Source organism: Aquarana catesbeiana, linkage group LG08 (genome assembly GCF_042186555.1).
Source record: "Aquarana catesbeiana isolate 2022-GZ linkage group LG08, ASM4218655v1, whole genome shotgun sequence".
NCBI lineage: Eukaryota > Metazoa > Chordata > Amphibia > Anura > Ranidae > Aquarana > Aquarana catesbeiana.
Window position 1 is genome coordinate 125,605,252 of NC_133331.1, and position 24,724 is coordinate 125,629,975.

Sequence of the window (24,724 nt, forward strand, 5' to 3'; positions counted from 1 at the left end):
TCCAGGCAGCAGGCAGGGAGGTGCTTAGCGACAGCAATATTAACTATCCAGGCAGCAGGCAGGAATATTGTCTATAGTCGGCACAGCACAGTCCATAGAAATTGTCCAGGCAGAGACAGCCAGCACAGCCATAATATTGGTCCTGGTACACTGTTAACTGCAGACACTCATTATTGTACCGCGACAGGCATGGGCATGGTGGCAGTAAGTCAGCAGCAGGCTGAGGGCCACAATCAGGTAAGACCTGTGCACAGGGGCACAGGGGTAGAGGCTTCGACCCACCCAAATCTCTATGAAGCCTCCGGACTCCAGACCCTAATTCCGAAACCCGGAGAAAACAAAAATAATTGTTTTCTCCAACCGGAAAAACAATTCTGGAGCCCCTCACATATGTGAGACCCCTGTGTACTACAGTAGCAGGGCAACAGATCAGTCCAAGCGGTAGGCAAAAGCATAGTCCATAAAACAGGCCAGGGTCGGTTCACATGTAAGCAGTCCAAGCGGTAGGCAGTAGAGTAGTTGATAAAACAGGCCAGGGTCAGTTCACGTGGAGGCAGTCCAAACGGTAGGCAGAGGCATAGTCACAAAACAGGCCAGGGTCAGTTCACATGAAAGCAGTCCAAACGGTAGGCAGAGGCATAGTCAATAAACAGGCCAGGGTCAGTTCACATGGAAGGCAGTGTCATGGTTATTTGGGAAAGAATGGAAAATGGTCAGCACAGATGATGAAAATGGGGAAATGGTTAAAAATATGGGCTAATATTTTATGGATGTGTGATAAATTTGGAAGCATTCACCAATGCAAAGGCCAGGTTGGGAGGGACACTGGGGACAATGGTAGCTGGTATCTCTTCTAAATCCTCTTTTGGTGCACACGCGACATTTTTTTTGCCGTCTTCGGCCTGCTTCAGATGGTGGAATGCTGAAGAGGAAGTGGCGCTCATGGAGTCGGCAAACAGCCTCAGAGCGAAGGTCTTCTTGGGGGGGTCTTTGGTGATAGATGAGGGACGTGACAACTTCTTCTATGAATTTTAGGAAGGGGGCGGGGCTTTCAATGGATTTGGTGTAGACTACGTAGGAATTGTAAATGGCCAAATAGATGAGATAAATTGCTACCTTCTTATACCAGAATCGGGACCTCCTTATTGACAAATAGGGCTGAATTATTTGATCGTTAAAATCTACCCCCCCCCCATGTAGAGATTATAATCTTGGACACATATTGGCTTTTCAATGGGACCTTGTCTTCTTTGTACCACAATTGCAGTGTCTTCATGGATGGTGGACATCATGTGCACGTCCCTCTTATCCTTACACCTCAATGCCAGCACTTCGTTGCATCTCAATGATGCTCTTTCCACCCTTCGCAACTTTTTGTTCACTAAAGATTGTGGGAAGCCCTTTCTATTTTTTCTGGAGGTTCCACAGGCCAGGGTTTTTGCGATGTATAAGTGTTTGAAAAGGGGCAGGCTGGTGTAAAAGTTGTCAACGTAAATGTGATATCCTTTGTTTAGAAGTGGGTATGCCAGGTCCCATACAATCTTTCCAGTTGTGCCCATGTAGGCCGGGCATTCAGGGGGCTGGAGCTGGGAATCTTTTCCTTCATATATGCGGAATGCATACAAATATCCCATGGCTCTCTCACATAGCTTGTATAACTTTACTCCGTATCTGGCCCTTTTGCTAGGAATATACTGCTTTATTCCTAGCCGGCCTGAAAAGGGTACCAGGGACTCATCGACGCAAATTTTCTGATCGGGGACATAGAGTTCTGCAAATTGTTGAGAAAAGAAATTTATCAGTGGGCGAATCTTGTATAACTTGTCGTAATTTGGATGATTGTGGGGAGGGCACTGGGTGTTGTCGCTGAAGTGAAGAAAGCGCATTATCATCTTGTATCGGGACCTGGACATTAGGGCAGAATAAATGGGCATATTGTGGATGGGGTGGGTGGACCAATAGGCATGTCCTTCATTTTTTTTTGTAATCCCCATGTTTAGGGTGAGGCCCATAAATATTTTGAACTCCTCCAAATTCAGATCTCTCCACTCAAAAGGACGGGCATAGGATGATTGGGGGTTGTTGGTAATATATTGCTGGGCATACAAATTTGTCTGGTCCACAATAAATTGCAGCATAGTGTCGGGCCAAAACATATGAAAGAAATCAATCTCTGAGAAATTTTGGGTGTTGGTCTGCACACCTGGCAGTGCTGTGAACGGGGGAATAATTGGCGATGCAGAGTTGGAAGGCAGCCATATTGGGTTGGCAAGACCATCTGGCATGTATGTAGAGGCCCTGGCTCTTGGGGGGTGTGACACTCCAGTAGTTGGATTGGAATTTCCTGTGCTGGTACTCAGGCGTGATGTGGCAGGACTGGTACTGGGTCTGGGCATTTGTTCCTGGGGCCTATCGCCGGCGGCAGCGCTGGTACTGGGCAATTGTTCCCGGGGCCTAACGCTGGTGGCAGCGCTGGTACTGGGCCTGGGAATTTGTTCCTGGGGCCTATTGGTGGTGGCAGCGCTGGTACTGGGCATTTGTTCCCGGGGCCTAACGCTGGCGGCAGCGCTGGTACTGGGCCTGGGAATTTGTTCCTGGGGCCTATTGGTGGTGGCAGCGCTGGTACTGGGCCTGGGAATATAATCCTGGTTTCCAGAGTGCCGTGCCCTTTTGGGAGGGACCCATTCTTCCTCCGAATCATTTGTCGATTCACTATTTGGTTCAAATGCCGAACTTGAATCAGAATCCAAATTGTAATCTGATGAGAACTCCCCGTTGCTCTCATCGGTCACGGAGAGGATCTGGAACGCCTCCTCACTGCTGAATACTCTTTTGGACATGACGCGGTGTGACAGGTGGCAGGTGACGGTCACTGATGGGCTGTGCGATGGGTGGCAGCTGATGTTCACTGATCGGTGATGACGGTGTGACAGGCGATGGTCACTGATGGGTGACAGGCCACGGACAGTTACTGGTGATGGGTGACGGTCACTAAAAGGTGACAGGTGATTGGTGATGGCTGACGGTCACTGATGGGTGACAGGTGATGGGTAACGGGTGATGGCTGGCGGTCACTGATGGGTGACGGGTGATGGCTGGCAGTCACTTATGGGTGACGGGTGATGGCTGACGGGTGACAGGTGCACCGCTGATGGTCACTGATTTGTGACGGGTGACAGGTGCACCGCTGATGGTCACTGATTTGTGACGGGTGACAGGAGCACCGCTGGCGGTCACTGATGGGTGACGGGTGATGGCTGGCGGTCACTGATGGGTGACGGGTGACGGCTGGCAGTCACTGATGGGTGACGGCTGGCGGTCACTGATGGGTGACAGGTGATGGCTGACGGGTGACAGGTGCACCGCTGATGGTCACTGATTTGTGACGGGTGACAGGAGCACCGCTGGTGGTCACTGATGGGTGACGGGTGATGGCTGGCGGTCACTGATGGGTGACGGGTGACGGCTGGCGGTCACTGATGGGTGACGGGTGACGGCTGGCGGTCACTGATGGGTGACGGGTGATGGCTGACGGGTGACAGGTGCACCGCTGATGGTCACTGATTTGTGACGGGTGACAGGTGCACCGCTGATGGTCACTGATTTGTGATGGGTGACAGGTGCACCGCTGACGGTCACTGATTTGTGATGGGTGACAGGTGCACCGCTGACGGTCACTGATGGCAGTCCCTTATGTGACAGGTGCACTTTATTGGGTGACACTGGTGACTGTTGGGTGACAGATGACAATTGGGGGGGGCGATGGGACAGGTGTGGTGTTGGTGCAGACACTACAGAACACAGATCGGTAACTCACTGCTTCTGGCTCTTCTCTCCTCACACTGGAAACGGTGTGTGAGGAGAGAAGAGCTGGTAACAGCTAGTTACCGCTCTGTGTTTACATTTATGATCGGCTGTGAATGGATCACAGCCGATCACGTGGGTAAACAGCCAGCCAATGGCTGTTTACCGGCGTCGGTGACGAGTAGTGTTCCTGGGAACACTCCGTCACCGACGTGCTCGCGCGCATGCGCCGTGCACAATGGGGTGGACCTATCTGTGATCGGCCGTGACTTCATCACGGCCGATCACGTGGTAAACAGCCATGTCCAATGGCTGTTCACCCCCCTCGGTGGCGAGCGGTGTCTCCGTGACACGCTGCCACCGAAGGAACAGGGATGCGCTCGCACGATCGTGCGCATTCCCTGTTTAAATGGGAGGACGTCATATGACGCCCTCCCGCAACGAGAGCCGCGCCGCCTGGCCGTCAATTGACGGCCGGCGGTCGGCAGGCGGTTAAAGCCACCAGTCCATTCAGTTCAACCTGTGTAGGTGTGTGCGTGTTCATAATCATTTCCTGTATACTGTGCTCGCTAAGATACACGTACAAATCTTAATCAAATCACTAATCTAACCCTTAAGTCGGATCCCAAGCTTTTACCGTTAAATGTTTTTGATGCTCAGGATATAGGCCAGTATACCAAATTATTTTTATGTTATGCCACCTTTTATGCACGGAGGGAGATATTTCTTCTTGGAAAGCTGCTACACCACCTACGGTATCTACATGGCACTCTGTTTTGAACTCTGGTCAGGATGGATAGATGCTTGGGGCCCTATGAGTGCCGATGTCTCTTCCCCTGGTCAAGATGCTGTGCCCTGATTTGCATTTACCCCTATGTATTCATTCTCCTTTCTCTTTTAGGGTTGTGTTAAGTACTATTCCCTCCCCCCCATCCTTCCTCTTCCGCACGGTATCGTCCCCCCCTCCATTATTTCTATAGCACACCATACCTACATAGATAATTGTCTTGCTCTGTATTATGTGAATTAGATTTATTCTGTTTTCTGTAATGTTTCATTAGTTCACTTGGTAATCCCTTTTGTTACAAATGTAATGCCTAATATGCTTTGTACACTGCTTGTACTTCAGATATTTTGAATAAACTTTTTTTTTTGTTAAAAAAAAAAAATAAATAAAACTACACATACAAGAGTTTTTTAAAACTATCAATACTTACTGCTGACACCGGCGATTGTGGAAGTAAATTCCACATACTTACCGCCCTGACAGTGAAAAAAACGCCCTACTTAGTTTAACCGATTGCCGACCGCCGCACGAACATTTACATTGGCAGAATGGCACAGACAGGCAAATGGGCATACAGGTACGTCCCTTTATATTTGCTGTCGAGTGCGCACTGCGTGACCCTGCCGCCAGCTCCGTGAGTGTGATCGTGGGTCCCACGGACTCGATGTCAACGGGGATACCCGCAATCGTCTCACGGAGAGGAAGAACGGGGAAATGCTGATGTAAACAAGCATTTCCCCATTCTGCCTAATGACACTGATCACAGCTCCCTGTGATCAGGAGCGGTGATCAGCGTTGTGTTACACGTAGCCCATCACTCCTACAGTTAGAATCACTCCCTAGGACACACTTAACCCCTGCAGCGCCCCTCCTGGTTAACCCCTTCACTGCCAGTCACATTTACACAGTAATCAATGCATTTTTAATCGCACTGATCGCTGTATAAATGTGAATGGTTCCAAAATAGCGCCAAAAGTGTCCGATCTATCCGCCATAATGTCGCAGTCACGAGAAAAATCGCAGATCGCCATTACTAGTAAAAAAAAAAAATAATAAAAATGCCATAAAACTATCCCCTATTTTGTAGACACTAACTTTTGTACAAACCAATCAATAAACGCTTATTGCGATTTTTTTTTTTACCAAAAATATGTAGAAGAATATGTATTGGCCTAAACTGAGGAAAAAAAAATGTTTTTTTTATATTTTTTTGGGGATATTTATTATAGCAAGTAAAAAAGTAAAAAATAATGCATTTTTTTCAAAATTGTCGCTCTTTTTTTGTTTATAGCACAAAAAAATAAAAACCGCAGAGGTGATCAAATACCACCAAAATAAAGCTCTATTTGTGGGGAAAAAAGGATGTTAATTTTGTTTGGGAGTCGTGTCGCACGACTGCGCAATTGTCAGTTAAAGCGACGCAGTGCCAAATCGTAAAAAGTTCTCTGGTCTTTGGCCAGCCAAATGGTCTGGGGCTTAAGTGGATAAGGTTAAACCGCTTCTCCTTCAGTTTCATTGAGTGGCCCTGTGTCTTCTTACACTCCCTGAGACTGAATAGTTCATTCCCTATGCCAGAATCGCCATTGAGGTATTTGTATATCTCTATCATATCGCCTCTTCTCCAGAGATACTACGTTTAGTGCTTGTAGTCGTTCCTCATGACTGAGGTCCTCCAGGCCTCAGATTAACTTTGTTGTCCTTTTTTTCACTCTCTCCAGTTTCCGCACCTCCGTCCTGAGAATTGGTGACCAGAACTAGATGGCATACTCCAGAAGTGGCCGAACCAGAGTTTAATAAAGTAGCAGGATTATTGTTTTATCTCTGGAGTAAATTCCCTTTTTAATGCATGCTAATATTCTGCTTGCTGCAGCTTGGCATTGCATGCCATTGCCGAGTCTGTCATCTACTAGGACCCCCAGATCTTTTTCCATCCTGGAAGTGTATTACCATGTTTGCAGCCAAAGTTGATAACAACTATTTTAGATTTGTTACATGACCCCATTCACATAGCACAACTTAAAAAAATTAATTAAAAGTTCTGTGTGTGCCTGAGGGACCCTTGGAGTGGTCTTGCTTGGGATTCGGGTCCATGTCTCCCCGACTCTGGGAGCTTAGGACCTGGATACAGATTTGGGGCCTTTGTGCCCAAACCAGCAATGACTGCTTCACCCCCTCCTAGACTGAGAGATTCAGAGCAGATGTTAATATAATCAGCTCAAAACAACCTTATGCTGGGGTCTCCTGCTATAATCTGTTTACTAAGGTGTCTTTCTCTCATGGTATCATTTCCCCATTGTGTGCCTCCTAGGTGTGAATTCCCATTGTTAGTCACCTATTGTTTCTGTCTATCTGCTAATTCTTTTAGAAATTTGCACTGCCCTAGGTCTTCTTACTAGGGAACTGGTGCCAAATGGTCTGGTGGACACCGAGTCACCTAGGCTTGTCTAGGTGACTAGTTGTTAATGAGCTTACTGTTCAATTAGATTACTGTTTATGTTGGCTGTTCCTTAGCTATTACTGTTTACAGTTTGCATAATGTGATCAAGCTTTTACTTGATTTGGTGTGGTATATATTCTGTGAGAGTTTACAATAAAGGCAGTTGCAGTTTGCACCTAAGCTAGTGTCATCTAATCTAATCCAATCCTTGGGTGCAACGGCCTTTTGAGAGTGGGGAGGACACATGCAAATCCAATGGTGTCACTGGACCTGGAAGGGCGGTTCGTCAGTGCCGGTATCTGGGCATCCATGCTGGTGTCAGCAGAGCCGAGTCCGAGCCATCCAGAAGGGTGCTCCTGGTGAGGATGGGTGCTGCATCTGGGTCTGATCCAGAGGGTCGGGTCCCTGGCCTTCTGGCCTAGACTGGGGTAGCTCTAGCTCCGGTCAGTTTTTCGCGAGAGAACACCGGCTCCTCTCTAGCTGGAGGGGGTGGAGCGCTTAGTATTTCCCGAATGTAATTAGGTAGGAGTGATGGGAGCAACGGTGGGGCCTGATGGTAAAGGGCACTCACCAAGCTTCCAGAACTTCATGCCTTCCTGGCTGGGGTTGGGGCTGCTGTTGGTCAGGGTTGGTCTGAAAGCCTATGGTGTATTTGCCCCTGGAGTGGCAGTCCAGGGGTGCCATAAAATCACTGTGAGTGAGGGTCACTGGGCCTTTTGGCTGGGACTGGAGGAATTTTTTATTCCTGGCCGGAGGGCCTGGTCATTGTATTGTACAATGGCCACCTTTTCACTCTCCTCTCTACTTCCTTCCTACCCCACTTTATTTTATTTATTCTCTCTCACCTCTGGCACCTTCCCCAATGCTCTAAAACATGCACTGGTCACCCCCATACTTAAAAAGCCGTCCTTGGACCCTACCAATCTTATCAACCTACGTCCTATCTCCTTGCTCCCCTTTTCCTCTAAACTCCTTGAATGCCTGGTTTACAACCAACTGAGTGACCACCTCATTAAGAACAACCTTCTTGATCCCCTTCAATCTGGATTTCGCCCACAACACCCCACAGAAACTGCTCTTCTAAAATTCACAAACGACCTACTAACTGCAAAAACCAACGGACACTATTCTGTACTCCTAATTCTGGACCTTTCAGCTGCCTTTGACACGGTTGACCACCCCCCTCATCCTCAAAAAAACTTTACTCCCTCGGTCTTCGTGACACTTCTCCTCAGTGGCTCTCATCCTACCTATCCCAACGCACCTTCAGTGTCACTTACAATTCTACTTCCTCCACTCCTCTTCCCTTTTCCGTCGGAGTCCCCCAAGGTTCTGTTCTTGGACCTCATTTATTTTCAATCTACACCTCTTCCCTGGGTCAATATAATTTCTACGCTGACGACACACAAATCTATCTCTCCACCCCTCAACTCACTCCATCAGTCTCCTCACGCATCACTAACTTACTAACCGACATATCTGTATGGATGTCACACCACTTCCTCAAACTCAACTTGTCCAAAACCGAGCTTATAATATTTCCTCCCCCACGTCCCTCTTCCCCTGACTTGTCTGCCAAGAGCAACGGCACAACCATCCACTCCTCCCCACATGTCAGGGTGCTAGGTGTTATCCTGGACTCTGAACTCTCCTTTCGGCCCCACATCCAATCACTTTCCAAAGCTTGCCGCCTCAAACTCCGCAACATCTCTAAAACACGTCCCTTTCTAACCAATGAAACCACAAAGCTCCTGATTCACTCCCTGGTTATCTCTTGCCTCGACTGCAACTCCCTTCTCATTGACTTACTTTCCCCCCCTTCAGTCCATCATGAATGCTGCTGCCAGACTCCCCCACCTTACAAACTGCTCAGTGTCTGCTACCCCTCTCTGCCAATCCCTCCATTGGCTACCACTCGCCCAACGAATTCAATTCAAAATACTAACAATAAGTTACAAAGCCATCCACAATTCTGCCCCCAGTTACATCACTAGCCTAGTCTCAAAATACCAACCTAATCGCCGCCTCCGTTCCTCCCAAGACCTCCTGCTCTCTAGCTCCCTCATCACCTCCTCCCATATCCGCCTCCAGGACTTCTCCCGAGCCTCGCCCATACTCTGGAATTCCCTACCCCAATCTGTCAGACGATCTCCAAATGTATCCACCTTTAGGCGATCCTTGAAAACTTTCCTCTTCAGAGAAGCATATCCTTCCTCCATCTAACAACTGCCCTGTTTTCTCAATTAGCTCATCCCCCACAGCTGTTACCCTCTTGTATAACTTGACCCTCTCTCCTAGATTGTAAGCTCTAACAAGCAGGGCCCTCTGATTCCTCCTGTATTGAATTGTATTGTAATTGTACTGTCTACCCTCATGTTGTAAAGCACTGCGTAAACTGTCGGTGCTATATAAATCCTGTATAATAATAATTTATTCCTTTGTCTATTTTTGTGTTGTACACGGTTTGTTGCACTGTGTGACTGGTAGGAGTGCAGGTCCTCGGGCCTGCCCTGAAAGTCTTGGGAGGGGGTGGACATGGCCTTCTGGCTTAGTTCGCCCTCTCTCATGGGGTCTCCTTTCGGGGGAGCCCCACCGAGTACTTGGGTGGGCCTGTGTCGGCAGGCCCCTCCAGAGAAAGGGGTCCATCTGGTTTTGGCCAGATGGAGCAAGTGTAAGTACCCTTGTCCCTGTCAGGAGCCTAACGCCCCGGGGGATTCAGGGTAAGGTCCTCTGATTTTAGATGGCTTATGTACCCGTTGCACTTTTTTGTTTCACTCTTTATGTGTGTGCACATTTTTTTGGCACTGGGTGAAGTTTTTGAGTGTATTTCACATGCCATGGGCTTTCAGAAAAAGAAAAAATTCAGCTATAAGATCTAGTTTCTGGTTCCAGACTGGAGGAAGCTGTATACTGACGGAAGCATCCAAGAGTGGTGCTAAGCAGTGGGATGCTTCCTGCAGTGGGACAGCCAAACCACCACCAGGACACATCTTCGGAAACCCACTGCAGAGTGGCGCTATTCCCCAGAGTGATGGACGCATAGTTTCAGCGACGAATGCAGCGAGAACTCATCAAGTTTGGAGGACCTGGTTCTGTATGGGACCCACTGGTGTGGAGAGATGTCATGCAGCGGGGCTATGAAGAGAAGTCCTACAGTTGGAGCAAGAGCATTGTGGATAGGATCTTGCTACCCCGGAGGAGCGATACTGGTTCCAGCGGGACTTACAGATGCCCTTCCTTGGTAAGTAGCCCCAGAAAGAATGGATGACCCGACTGGAACTTCTGGTCTGCATTGAGATGATGTTGGATTAAGGATACCAAGTGCATCATTGGTACGTTACCCAAGTTTGTCCATTACTGAAGGATGATACGCCCACGTAGGGCTATGGTTTTGATGGTCCAGGACTATTATTTGAGAGGATCCAGGAAGATCCAGACTTCACAAGTACAGCTGAGTGATGAAAACATGACATCCAGGATCTTGGGGAAATGTATATTCCCAAAATTGAAAGTAGATTTTGATGAGTAATATGGAAGGGGTAAATATTAGAAGTATGAGCTTATAGTAATCATGTAGAAATAAGCTGGTGTTGTCTTATTAGCATCTGCTGGAATTACTTAACACCAGCTTATTTCTACATTATTACTATAAGCTCATACTTGGTCATCAGATGTGGATATCTTCTAAGTATGAGCTTATAGTAATAATGTAGAAATAAGCTGGTGTTAAGATATTCCAGCAGATGCCAATAAGACAAACGGACCAAATCGTCAATCGGTGCAGCGTGGCATGCAACTGATAGAGGATCCCCTCCCTTGGTGTCCCTACAGATTGGAAGCACGGCACCAGTTTATGATTTGGTTCCTCTGTCTTATTGGCATCTGCTGGAATATCTTAACAGCAGCTAATTTCTACATTATTGCTATAAGCTCGTACTTCTAATATTTACCCCTTCCATATTAGTCATCAGATGTGGATATCTTCTAAGTAGATGGCAAATCTTAGAACGGCATATCAGAGATTGTGAGGGAATTGCTATTAATCTGAAATCATTGGCCTTGGGAGGGTACTCACGCCAACTTTTACCAGTATAGACCCTGTCACCTCTTGTTTATGCACCCTCATGTCCGCTCTCCTTGACGTGGTGATCCCCCTGAAGCTCCTGTCCAGTTATTTGTCCTGCCTCAGTGATGTATAATATGTATGAGACCTTTACTTATCTAGCTCTAGAAGAAGTATTTTTTAACAGCGAAACTAGTCGAGCAAGTCTTCTGAACCTTTGAAAAGCAGAATTGACATTTCTTGCGAACCAGCTTTATTAATCCCGGTCTACTATTGTAGGGTTTTACCCTATCAGGTTATTATATGTACCATTCCATTGAGGTACTGATAAAAATCAGGCTTCTTTTTGGCCTATCAGCGTGGTTCATTGATTGCAATTGGACTCTGGGCCGTTGATTGGTTATCGAGACACACTTTTTAGTCACTTTCACAGAGTTATGTTTCCTAATGTGTCTGTCTTTTTAATATGTTTTATAAATACAAATTGTAAACTTTTTTGAAAAATGCCTTCTAAAGTCCATTCTTTTCGATTTTCCAATGGTTTGACTTATCTAATAGGACCTGGCATAGTTTACTCTATTGTGCTGTCCACAGTTCCAACCCTGTGGTGACAGCTTTTCATACATTTATTCTACATAAATCATCTGCCCTTACTCAAGATGGCCATGGCCAGAAATACTAAGGGGATGTTTTTCAAAGTGATTTCTTAGCAAAATAATTCACGGAGACATATATGGATGGGGGAGTTTACTTTGATTATTAAAAATGAATTAAATAGCATTTTTGCTTTGTGGTGCTCAGATGCAGTGTAGTTCCTCTTTAAGGAGTATCTGCCAATGTTTTATATACAGTATACACAAGATATTTGCAGATTTGGACAAAAAAAAATGGCAAAAGTCATCTAATGCCTATAAGCTGCTTTAGGCCCTAGCAGGCAGACAAAGCTGTTTTCTACAGCTGATAAGACCCGTTAGGAAAACACAGAATTTATTTTAAAAATCAGAACATTATGGCTTTTATTGAACAGTCTGCTAGAACAGTCCTGAGAATCTGGGAAATTTCCATTACGAAATCTTTACCTTCTCACCAAGCTCTATTACAGTATTAGCCTATGGCAATCTTATACCTTTTGTGTGGTTTCTGGCTGTGTAACCCAGTGGCGGCTGGTGCTCAACATTTTTGGGGGGGTGCAAACAAACTGAAAAATACTGAACCCCCCCATCAATTGCAGCCACTTGTGCCCCATCATACGCAGCCACTTGTGCCCATCAAATGCAGCCAGGCTTGGCTGTCACTTCACTAAACACCCCCCCCCGGCCGATCCGGCGGCACTTGCCGCTCCTCTTCTCTTCGGCGGCTCTTGTCTCTTCCTCGGTGGGAAGCGGCGGCTGCGGCTCCTGTGTCCGCTCGTCTCTTCTGCCAAAGCGTTAGGCATCCAATAGGATCGCCTAATGCTTTGGCCAATTGGGAGACAGGTCTCACTGACCTGCCTGCTGATTGTCAGGGAGGAACGTTAGTGTGAAAATAGTGAAAATTCATTTTCTATGCCACACAACAGGGTGGGATCAGGGCGCAGAGCCCACCCTATTTTTGAAGCCTATTACAGCCTCTGGCTCTAATCACGTGCTTAAAATACACCCCCCCCGCCATAGTTTTCATGTGTCTGGCATCCTGAAAGGGGCCGGGCACATGAATAGGGAGGGCGGCGCCCATGCGCCCACAACTGACGGGCCGCCACTGGTGTAACCCTTTGCACCAGTAAAAAAAATTACTAGTGTAAAAAAAAAAATGTAATTGTATTTTTTTTTTCCAGTAATGAGTATAAAAATATTTCATACAATAAGTGCATTTGAGAAATGACAAGCTTTATCATTTTCTTAGTATTTAACCACTTAAGGACCGCCTCACGCTGATGTACGTCGGCAGAATGTCACGGGCAGGCAGAATCACGTACATATACGTGATCTGCCTCCCGCGGGCGGGGGGTCCGTTCGGACCCCCCCCGGTGCCCGAGGCGGTCCGCTTCTGACCAGCGGCGATCAGAGATGAGGGGGAGACCATCCGTTCGTGGCCCCCCCCTCGCGATTGCCGCCGGCCAATCAAATCATTCCTTTGCTGCTGTATGCTAAACAGCAGCAAAGGAAATGATGTCATCTCTCCTCGGCTCAGTATTTTCCGTTCCGTCGCCGAGGAGAGAAGACTTCAATGTGAGTGCACAACACACACACATACAGTAGAACATGCCAGGCACACAAAACACCCCCCTTTACCCCCCAATCACCCCCTAATCCCCCCCCCCCCCCATCACACTGACACCAAGCAGTTTTTTTTTTTTTTTTTCTGATTACTGCATGGTGTCAGTTTGTGACAGTTACTGTCAGCCCCCTTTAGGTCTAGGGTACCCCCTAACCCCCCCAATAAAGTTTTAACCCCTTGATCACCCCCTGTCGCCAGTGTCACTAAGCAATCATTTTTCTGATCGCTGTATTAGTGTCGCTGGTGACGCTAGTTAGGGACGTAAACATTTAGGTTCGCCGTCAGCGTTTTATAGCGACAGGGACCCCCATATACTACCTAATAAATGTTTTAACCCCTTGATTGCCCCCTAGTTAACCCTTTCACCACTGATCACCATATAACTGTTATGGGTGACGCTGGTTAGTTCGTTTATTTTTTATAGTGTCAGGGCACCTGCCATTTATTACCGAATAAAGGTTTAGCCCCCTGATCGCCTGGCGGTGATATGCGTCGCCCTAGGCAGCGTCAGATTAGCGCCAGTACCGCTAACACCCACGCATGCAGCATACGCCTCCCTTAGTGGTATAGTATCTGAACGGATCAATATCTGATCCGATCAGATCTATAATAGCGTGACCAGCAGTTTAGGGTTCCCAAAAACGCAGTGTTAGCGGGATCAGCCCAGATACCTGCTAGCACCTGTGTTTTGCCCCTCCGCCCGGCCCAGCCCACCCAAGTGCAGTATCGATCGATCACTGTCACTTACAAAACACTAAACGCATAACTGCAGCGTTCGCAGAGTCAGGCCTGATCCCTGCGATCGCTAACAGTTTTTTTGGTAGCGTTTTGGTGAACTGGAAAGCACCAGTGGCCTAGTACACCCCGGTCGTAGTCAAACCAGCACTGCAGTAACACTTGGTGACGTGGTGAGTCCCATAAGTGCAGTTCAAGCTGGTGAGGTGGCAAGCACAAGTAGTGTCCCGCTGCCACCAAGAAGAAGACAAACACAGCCCCGTCGTGCCCATAGTGCCCTTCCTGCTGCATTTGCCAATCCTAACTGGGAACCCACCACTTCTGCAGCACCCGTACTTCCCCCATTCTCATCCCCAACCAAATGCAGTCGGCTGCATGAGAGGCATTTTTATGTCCTCCCGAGTACCTGTACCCAGCGAACCCCCCCAAAAAAGATGTCGTGTCTGCAGCAAGCGCAGATATAGGCGTGACACCCGCTATTATTGTCCCTCCTGTCCTGACAATCCTGGTCTTTGCATTGGTGAATGTTTTGAACGCTATAATTCACTAGTTGCGTATTAGCGTAGGGTACAGCATTGCACACACTAGGCACACTTTCACAGGGTCTCCCAAGATGCCATCGCATTTTGAGAGACCCGAACCTGGAACCGGTTACAGTTAAAAAAGTTAGTTACAAAAAAAAGTGTAAAAAAAATAAAAATATATAAAATAAAAAAAAATAGTTGTCGTTTTATTGTTCTCTCTCTCTCTCTCTCTCTCTCTATTGTTCTGCTCTTTTTTACTGTATTCTATTCTGCAATGTTTTTTGTTATTATGTTTTATCATGTTTGCTTTTCAGGTATGCAATTTTTTATACTTTACCGTTTACTGTGTTTTATTGTTAACCATTTTTTTGTCTTCAGGTACGCCATTCACGACTTTGAGTGGTTATACCAGAATGATGCCTGCAGGTTTAGGTATCATCTTGGTATCATTCTTTTCAGCCAGCGGTCAGCTTTCATGTAAAAGCAATCCTAGCGGCTAATTAGCCTCTAGACTGCTTTTACAAGCAGTGGGAGGGAATGCCCCCCCCCCACCGTCTTCTGTGTTTTTCTCTGGCTCTCCTGTCTCAACAGGGAACCTGAGAATGCAGTCGGTGATTCAGCCAGCTGACCATAGAGCTGATCAGAGACCAGAGTGGCTCCAAACATCTCTATGGCCTAAGAAACCGGAAGCTACAAGCATTTCATGACTTAGATTTCGCCGGATGTAAACAGCGCCATTGGGAAATTGGGAAAGTATTTTATCACACCGATCTTGGTGTGGTCAGATGCTTTGAGGGCAGAGAAGAGATCTAGGGTCTAATAGACCCCAATTTTTTCAAAAAAGAGTACCTGTCACTACCTATTGCTATCATAGGGGATATTTACATTCCCTGAGATAACAATAAAAATGATTAAAAAAAAAAAAAAAATGAAAGGAACAGTTTAAAAATAAGATAAAAAAGCAAAAAAAAAAATAAAGAACAAAAAAAAAAAAAAAAAAGCACCCCTGTCCCCCCCTGCTCTTGCGCAAAAGCGAACGCAAGCATCGGTCTGGCGTCAAATGTAAACAGCAATTGCACCATGCATGTGAGGTGTCACCGCGAACGTCAAATCGAGGGCAGTAATTTTAGCAGCAGACCTCCTCTGTAAATCTAAAGTGGTAACCTGTAAAGGCTTTTAAAGGCTTTTAAAAAATGTATTTAGTTTGTCGCCACTGCACGTTTGTGCGCAATTATAAAGCATGTCATGTTTGGTATCCATGTACTCGGCCTAAGATTATCTTTTTTATGTCATCAAACATTTGGGCAATATAGTGTGTTTTAGTGCATTAAAATTTTAAAAAGTGTGTTTTTTCCCCAAAAAATGCGTTTGAAAAATCGCTGCGCAAATACGGTGTGAAAAAAAAAAAATGAAACACCCACCATTTTAATCTGTAGGGCATTTGCTTTAAAAAAAATATATAATGTTTGGGGGTTCAAAGTAATTTTCTTGCAAAAAAAAAAAAAAATCTTTTCATGTACTCACCATGCCTCTCAGCAAATAGCTTGGGGTGTCTACTTTCCAAAATGGGGTCATTTGGGGGGGGGTTTGTGCCACCTGGGCATTCCATGGCCTTCAAAACTGTGATAGGCAGTGAAGAGTGAAACCAAAAATTTACACCCTTAGAAATCCTGAAGGCGGTGATTGGTTTTCAGGGCCCCGTACGCGGCTAGGCTCCCAAAAAGTCCCACACATGTGGTATCCCCATACTCAGGAGAAGCAGCTGAATGTATTTTGGGGTGCAATTCCACATATGTCCATGGCCTGTGTGAGCAATATATCATTTAGTGACAACTTTGTGCAAAAAAAAAAAAAAAAAAAGTGTCACTTTCCCGCAACTTGTGTCAAAATATAAAATATTCCATGGACTCAACATGCCTCTCAGCAAATAGCTTGGGGTGTCTACCTTCCAAAATGGGGTCATTTGGGGGGGTTTGTGCCATCTGGGCATTTTATGGCCTTCAAAACTGTGATAGGTAGTGAGGAGTGAAATCAGAAATTTACGCCCTTAGAAATCCTGAAGGCGGTGATTGGTTTTCGGGGCCCCGTACGCCGCTAGGCTCCCAAAAAGTCCCACACATGTGGTATCCCTGTACTCAGGAGAAGCAGCTGAATATATTTTGGGGTGCAATTCCACATATGCCCATGGCCTGTGTGAGCAATATATCATTTAGTGACAACTTTTTGTACATTTTTTTTTTTCGTCATTATTCAATCACTTGGGACAAAAAAATAAATATTCAATGGGCTCAACATGCCTCTCAGCAATTTCCTTGGGGTGTCTACTTTCCAAAATGGGGTCATTTGGGGGGGTTTTGTACTGCCCTGCCATTTTAGCACCTCAAGAAATGACATAGGCAGTCAAACTAAAAGCTGTGTAAATTCCAGAAAATGTACCCTAGTTTGTAGACGCTATAACTTTTGTGCAAACCAATGAATATACGCTTATTGACATTTTTTTTACCAAAGATATGTGGCCGAATACATTTTTGCCTAAATGTATGACTAAAATTGAGTTTATTGGATTTTTTTTTATAACAAAAAGTAGAAAATATTTTTTTTCAAAATTTTCGGTCTTTTTCCGTTTACAGCGGGAAGAAAAGGACGCAAATTTCGTTTGGGTACAGCATTGCATGACCACGCAATTAGCAGTTAAAGCGACACAGTACCAAATTGGAAAAAGTCCTCTGGTCCTTATGCAGCATAATGTTCCGGGGCTAAAGTGGTTAATAAATAAATTCAAATGTTTAGGTTGATCTGTTTTTACCTATATTTTGGCAAAATAAAAACGTAAAACATAAATGCAAAAACTATATATTTTACTTCTGCAGCATCGCAAGCCAATACAATCTATAATAAACCAGATTCCCAATTCCATGACAAACAAGGAAAGGTGTATTTGGTCCTGTTTAGGTTACTAGCTGTTTTTTCAAAAAAAGTATCCATTTTAGATCCACGCTAACCAATAAATGTAATTAGACAGAGCACACTCCTAAAAACTAGTATGGTCACAATATGGCTATGTCAATTTTTTAAACAAGAGGCTAAAGTTTCTACAATTCGTACAGCGGATTCTGTACATCCATCAAAGTTTGAGTGTGTAAATCCATCACCACCACATAGGAGGAAGGGCTCGCTGTGCAGAGTTATCTGACCCGGACAATCCGGAAAGGCCTCTGTAACCTAAAACATAAATCATACCGATTAGTCAACTGAGGAATTCTACTAAATCCACCAACTTGTGTGACATGGAATGAAAAGGAACAACATTGTCCAAATCTAATATGAAATACAATCAATAGCATAAGTCACACTTCCATATCTCCATGTCAATAAACGTTTCTACATTTATATGATATACTTATTACAATATTTATTATATAGATTAAGGGCCAATTCAAACTTGCTTATATTCATGCAGCAAAACTCATGAATTGTGATGCATATGAATGCATTACAAGGAGAAAACCCATTGCATCATATGTGGCTGGTTTACAAAAATACTCAGCAGTTTATAGAGTGTTCTGAAAGAAAATGTATGAGCCAATAGACACACCACATGAGCTGCAAGGGACATGGAATCCAGTTCTAAACATATCTACAAATAATAGGATTTTTACATCATACTTACCTATAAAACCCTTTTATTTGAGTACAGCATGGGACACAGAGTCAGGCTAATATTAATTACCTGCTGGGTTATACTTCATCATTAGGTGAATGGACACTGGTAGACCAAAGGTCTTTAGACGAGAAGTGATCCCCTATATAACCCCTCCCATACAGGAAGTACTTTAGTTTTGTAGCAAGCACTAAATCCTCAAAAAAGAGGGGAGGGATCTCTGTGTCCCATGATGTACACAAAGAAAAGGATTTTGCAGGTAAGTATGATGTAAAAGTCAAATTTTCTTTTTCATACATCATGGGACACAGAGTCAGGCTAATATTCATTACCTGCTGGGACATCCCAGAGCAATAGCCTTGAGGGGAGAGAGACACCCTGCCAAACAATAGCCATCAGAACTTTTACGGCAGCCCGCAGTACACTGCGGCCGAAAGCTGGATCCTCGGCTGCTCGAACATCAACTTGATAAAATTTTGTAAACGTATGCACTGAAGACCATGTAGCAGCCTTACAAATCTGAGCCACAGATACCTGATGGCGAAAAGCCCAGGAGGTTCCTACACCCCTGGTAGAATGAGCTCTCACCCTAAAGGGAAGAGCTTTATGTTTCAGACCGTAGACCTGAATGACCAATTGATAAACCCAATTGGCAATGGAAGCTACCTGCAACTTCTTGGGTCCTTTTGGTAAAACAAAAAACAAAAAAAAACAAAAAAAAAAAAAAAAAAAAAAGAGTCTGATCCTCGGATCTCTGCAGATCTAGACAAATAAACCTTGACTGCCTGGACAACGTCCAAAGAATGCAGTCATCTCTCTTCCGCCAAACAAAGCTGAGAGAAAAAAGCCGAAATAATGTCCTGATTTAGTGTCAAATATGTTTTTATTAACAATATCAGAGAGTATTTATACACAAATATTGGAAGTCAGTTATTGGTGACAAAGACATCATTGAGTATTTCTTAGTCCAGTGTACAATGTTTGATTAGATCTTGCATGAAAGGGGACTATCATCAACCAGCAATATTGTATAGTAGTAAACTGTCTATAAAAACCTATAAATTAGTCTAGGAGAGACTATAACCACTGACTATGAGGTCATATTAAAGTTCAGGAAAGCAAGGAGAAAGAAAAGAAAAGCGGGTGGAAAAAAGAAAAGAGGGATAGGGTACAGGGGAGGGGGAGGGGCGTGGCGCAGACCTCGGCACGACAATATATGTAAGGAGTATTAAAGATGAACATTTGTGTCTAACCTTGAGTGGTCAATAAGGTTTTCAAGGCGTCTGACGTAGAGTATTCAATCCAGATAAGCCATAGAGTTTTGAATTTATCAAAAGTATCGTTATCTAAGGCCAACCTCTCCTCCATGCGCATAATGTCATTCATTGTTGACATATACATAAAGTAAGTGGGGGTCTAGTGGGGGTTTTCCAAAATAAGGGTATGATCTGCCTGGCAGCCGATAAAAAAAAGCGTAAAAGGGAGCGTTTCTGTGAGGTGATGGAACCAGGAAGCATGGACAGTAATGCAATTTCTGGGGAGGGTGGTAAGGGTTGATCATAGAGACTACTGTAAATGGAGAAAACCTGGGACCAAAGTGGTTGAATAGATGAGCAGTCCCACCACATATGTAGATAACTTCCGTTTTCTGAGCCACACCTCCAACAGGAGGATGGGACCGAAGGGAAAATTTTGTTGAGGGATTGGGGGTCCTTGTACCATCGGGAAAGAAGCTTAAAATTTTTTTCCTGTGTATAACAGGAAATTGAAGATTTATGCGTAAAGTAATATGATTTTTGCCAATCCTCTGAATGAAGTTCCTTTCCCAGCTCCGTGGCCCACTTCTTGGTGTATGAAGGAGGTCGGTTATGTAGTAGTATATTTTGAATCGTGTATAAGGTGGAAAGTAAGTGTCTGGGGGTTTCCGTGAGAGAGCACAGTTGTTCGAATTCCGTTAAGGGTCTGTGGATTTGAGATGTGGAGAACAGGTCTGAGAAATAGGAGGATATAAGGAGGGCTGTGAGCCAATTACCCTGTGTATTTGGAAGGATGGGTGCACCGGAGGTAGGGTTCACAAATGATCTCGCCACGGGCCACATAGAGCGGGAATATGGGCCGATTGTGGTAGAGTCTTCATCCTGAGGGAGTGCGGGGTGGTCAAATAGGGAAGTGAGTGGTGAAGGGTCTGAGGATAGGAGAGTCTGTATGCCTTTCTTGTACCAAAAATGTAAAGCTGCAATCGTCAGTGGGGAAGTAGAGGAGAGTGAATGTAAATGTCGTCCATATCCCCAAAGCAAGGCCCTGAGATCTAAGGTGGATAGATCCTGTTCCACCATGGTGGACGCCTTGGGGAAAGGGCGAGGGAACCATTCTAGGACCCGGGATAACAGTGCAGCTCTATGGTATAGCTCATAGTCAGGTAGGCCCACACCGCCTTGTATTTTAGGATATGTGAGTAAGTTGTGACGAATGCGGGACATGCCATTTTGCCATATGAATCGTATGGACATAGAGCGAAGAGACGTGAAAAATTGTTTAGGGACCATAATAGGAACGGTTTGAAATAAATATAGTAATTTTGGTAGGGTGTCCATTTTCAATGTATTAATGCATCCAAACCAAGGTAGTGTGGAGGGGTTCCATGAATCTAATTCCTTCCTAATCCGGGATAGAAGGGGTATATAATTTAAAGCATAGAGATCAGAGAGATTAGCAGGAATCGTGATCCCTAGATAAGAGATGCCCCTGGAACCCCATTGGAAGGGGAAATTAGTCTGTAGTTGGGTAAGGGTGGTACTGGGTAATGATATGTTTAAGGCCTCAGTCTTAGACATGTTCAGTTTGAAGTTACTAAACTGTCCAAATCTACGAAATTCGTGCATCAGGGAGGGCAGGGTAGTATGAGGTTGTTGTATGTAGACTAGTAGATCATCTGCGTAAAGCGAAAGTTTATGTTGAGATGAGGGTGTCTGAATTCCTACTATAGATGTATTTTGTCTAATGGCCTGGGCCAGGTGTTCGATCACTAAAACAAAAAGAAGGGGAGACAGGGGGCAGCCCTGTCGTGTGCCTTTTGAAATCTGGAATGAAGCGGAGGAGGAACCATTGACCAGGACTGACGCCGAGGGACGTGACCCTAGAGACAAAAGTGGGGCCAAGGCCTATCTGTTGCAAAGAGAGGCGTAAGAAGTCCCAATTGACCCGGTCAAAGGCCTTCTCGGCATCAAACAAGAGCAGGCAAGCTTTTAGATTGTGTTTTCGGATATAGGAAATGAGGTGAATGGTTTTTGTGGTATTGTCTCTAGCTTCTCGGCCAGGGACAAATCCCACCTGGTCTTTATGTATGAGTGAAGGTAGGATAGGAGATAGGCGGTTAGCCAGGACTTTGGCGTAGAGCTTAATATCCAGGTTAAGGAGTGAAATGGGACGATAACTGCTACATTGAGAGGGGTCCTTGCCAGGTTTGGGTATTACTGAAATATTAGCTGCTAGGTGGTCTCTAGAGGGAAGATGGGTATCGTCTATAGAGTTAAATGCGCTAGTTAGTAATGGGTTCAGATGTTGAGCAAAGGATTTATAGAATCTCAGGGAGAACCCATCGGGGCCTGGGCATTTACCATTTTTCAGGCTTTTAATAGCAGCAGTGAATTCCTCTGTTGTAAGGGGGTTGTCCATGGCAGATGTCTGTTCAGGGTTTAAATGTGGTAGAGCTGTGTCAGAGATGTAGTCCTGCATGGAGGATAGGTGTGTGTCGTTAGTAGGGGTCGTCCCATTTGAGGTGTGGAGATTGTATAAGTTTGAGTAGTATTGTTTAAATGCGTCAGAAATGCCATTGGGGTTATTAATTTTTTGTTGGTCAGATGTACAGATTTGTGGTATAGGTCGGCGTGGGGGGCGAGGATGGAGAACTCTCGCGAGGTGTTGTCCACATTTGTTAGCTAGGGTGTAATGTCGGTTGCGTCCTCGATCTCTGGCTATAAGGGAATTAGTATCGAGTAGACGGAGCAGGTCTCTACGTGCATTAGATAGGTCGGTATATGTTGCAGGGTCTAAGTCTCGCTTATGTGTGACTTCAAGCGTTTTAATCATAGATAAGAGACGTGAGATATCGGCCATTCTGGCTTTTTTTTAGCCGAGAGCCATGCTGGATTAGTGTCCCTCTAAGTACACATTTCAGAGCTTCCCATTTAATAAGGGGATTAGTATCATCTTGGCGGTGATCTGTAATGAAGTCACTAATCATTTTTTCAACTGCTGCAACACATACCGAGTCAGTCAGTAGATTGTCATTAAGTCGCCACGAGGACCGGGTGCGGGATTTTGGTGGATGGGCTAGGTTGAGGTATACGGGTGCGTGGTCCGACCAGAGGATATTTCCTATGGAGGCCTTGAGTGGTACATCTAGTAATGATTGGGAGATTAGAAAGTAATCGATACGGCTATAGGATTTATGAGCTACTGAGTAACAACTGTAGTCTCTCTCTAGGGGATGTTGTATCCGCCATATGTCTACGAGCTGTGCCGAGTTTAAAAGGGATTTTATGTGTGTAAGAGTCGTGTGAGACATGGCTGACTTACCCGAAGAAGTGTCCACGGCTGGAGAAAGAGTTGTGTTGAGGTCACCACCTAAAATGACACAAGGACCCCCAAATGATATCAGTTTGTTTAGAACCTTGGATAGAAAGTTCCCTTGATCCTGGTTTGGTCCATAGACATTAGCCACTGTAAAGACAGAAGAATTAAATTTGAGTTTGAGGAATAAATAACGCCCTAGTGGGTCTATCAGGGAATCTAAGACTTCTGGGTGGAACGATTTATGAAAAGCTATAGATACCCCTTTGGATTTTGCATGAGGGTTCGTACTGTGGAACCATTGGGGAAAATGAGGGTTTTTGAGGGATGGAATCTCGGAACCCCGGAAATGCGTCTCTTGTAGGAGCAGGATTTTAGTTTTAGTCTTATGAAAGTGGTATAACACCTGGCTTCTTTTTTCGGGGGTATTGAAGCCTCTACAATTATAGGACGATAGGGTTAGATGCTCAAGTGAAGACATAATGGGAATGAGGAGAGGTAACAGTATATGTTAATAACGTCCGCGCCGAGGTCCATCCAGCCCAAGAGTAGGGGAGTGAAGTAAGTGGGTAGGTAGGGGAAGAAAAAGAGGTGGAAGAGGAGAAAGGAAAAGGGAGGGAGAAAGTAAGAAAGAAAAATAGGTAAAAAAATAAGCCACTAGGTGGCAGCATTAAGTAATCTTTTGAATGTAGAAACATTTCTATAAAGTGCTTATAAACTAATATCAGTAAAGTGCGCAAACAGGCACTACAAGTCCTAAGGGGGGGGATGTGGTGAGCACCTAGAGTGCCTCCCGGTCCCGGGGTCCACGGGGGAAGCAAAAGCTGGTGAAAACATTATATAACCATCAATTTGTTATCATAAGGTAACCTGGTAAGAACATATAAGTAACAACTTGTCACAAATAATGAGTATACCCCCACTCCCTCCCAAACACATCAGAAAAAAAAAAACATGTAAGCATTGCTATAAGGCTTTCGTGTATTAATTCGTAGTTAAGAGCGAGTTTCAATATGGGTGGGGGGGGTAAGTCATAATTATAGAACCCATCCGCCCCAGCCTTGTCCCCACCAAAGAGAAAAAAAAAAAAATGTAGATAATCATAGAGGAAAAATTTGAAAGGATCATCCTGAAAAGGACATCCAACTGGGATAATGTGGGGGGACAAAAAGGGCATCTGTAAAAATGATGATGCGCAAAAAGTAAAAAAAAAAAAAAAAAGGGGGGGTGTTGGATCTGTAACACTGTTAGTGTAGTAGACAAGTAGGTAGTCCAGGGAGATCTTTACCACTTAAAAGTGGTTCAAGGGTAGACGGCCTGCACCGCTTTCCTATTCTTTCCTTCCATGAGGGGAAGAAAAAAAAAAAGAGAGAAGAGATCAAAAAAAGGAAGCAATACAATAGTCACGGTGGCAGGGTAAAGATGTGGTGTCTGCAGAGCCTAGAGACCAGTCAGCCGTCTGGAGACTTCTGAGGGGAGCTTCTGGGTCGCTTGTTCTTGCTTGCTTTCTGCCATTGTGTGTGGAATGGAAGTCCCGGAGTAGCAGAAGGAAGTGGCCAGTCTGGCAGGGAGATCTGGGGTAGCTCCAGAGTGCTCAGGAACCTTGGTAGATCTCCTAATGTGCGGAAAAGGGCCGTTTTGCCTTCATGATGGACCCGTAATTGAAAAGGGAACCGCCATTGATATTTGATCTTTCTTTCCTGGAGGACAGATGTGATCGGTTTAAGTGCACGTCGCATGGCCAGAGTTTGGCGCGACAGGTCAGGCAGCAGCATTACTGGGGTGTCATTCAGCCGAATGGAATCCTGTGTGCTGGCTGCTTTCATGATTTCCTCTTTAACTTTATAAAAGTGCACCCTGCAGAGCGTGTCCCGAACAAAAGAGG

At 45.2% G+C, this 24,724-nt stretch overlaps 1 protein-coding gene across 5 annotated transcripts in view; it reads right to left on the reverse strand.

The window, feature by feature from the left end:
* Positions 1-17,443: 17,443 nt before the first annotated feature.
* RNLS (renalase, FAD dependent amine oxidase) overlaps positions 17,444-24,724 on the reverse strand; it is a 252,672-nt gene continuing 245,391 nt past the window's right edge. For 2 of the 5 annotated variants that reach the window (XM_073596350.1, XM_073596351.1), the window contains exons 7-8: positions 22,846-22,893; positions 17,444-17,828 (exon numbers count right to left, since the gene is read on the reverse strand). In XM_073596350.1, the coding sequence (XP_073452451.1) occupies positions 17,670-17,828; positions 22,846-22,893 (207 nt within the window). In that variant the 3' untranslated portion in view covers positions 17,444-17,669. Of the gene's footprint in view, positions 17,829-22,845; positions 22,894-22,917; positions 22,990-24,724 lie in introns of those variants that run through there. The other 3 variants (XM_073596352.1, XM_073596353.1, XM_073596354.1) reach the window with 2 other exon arrangements.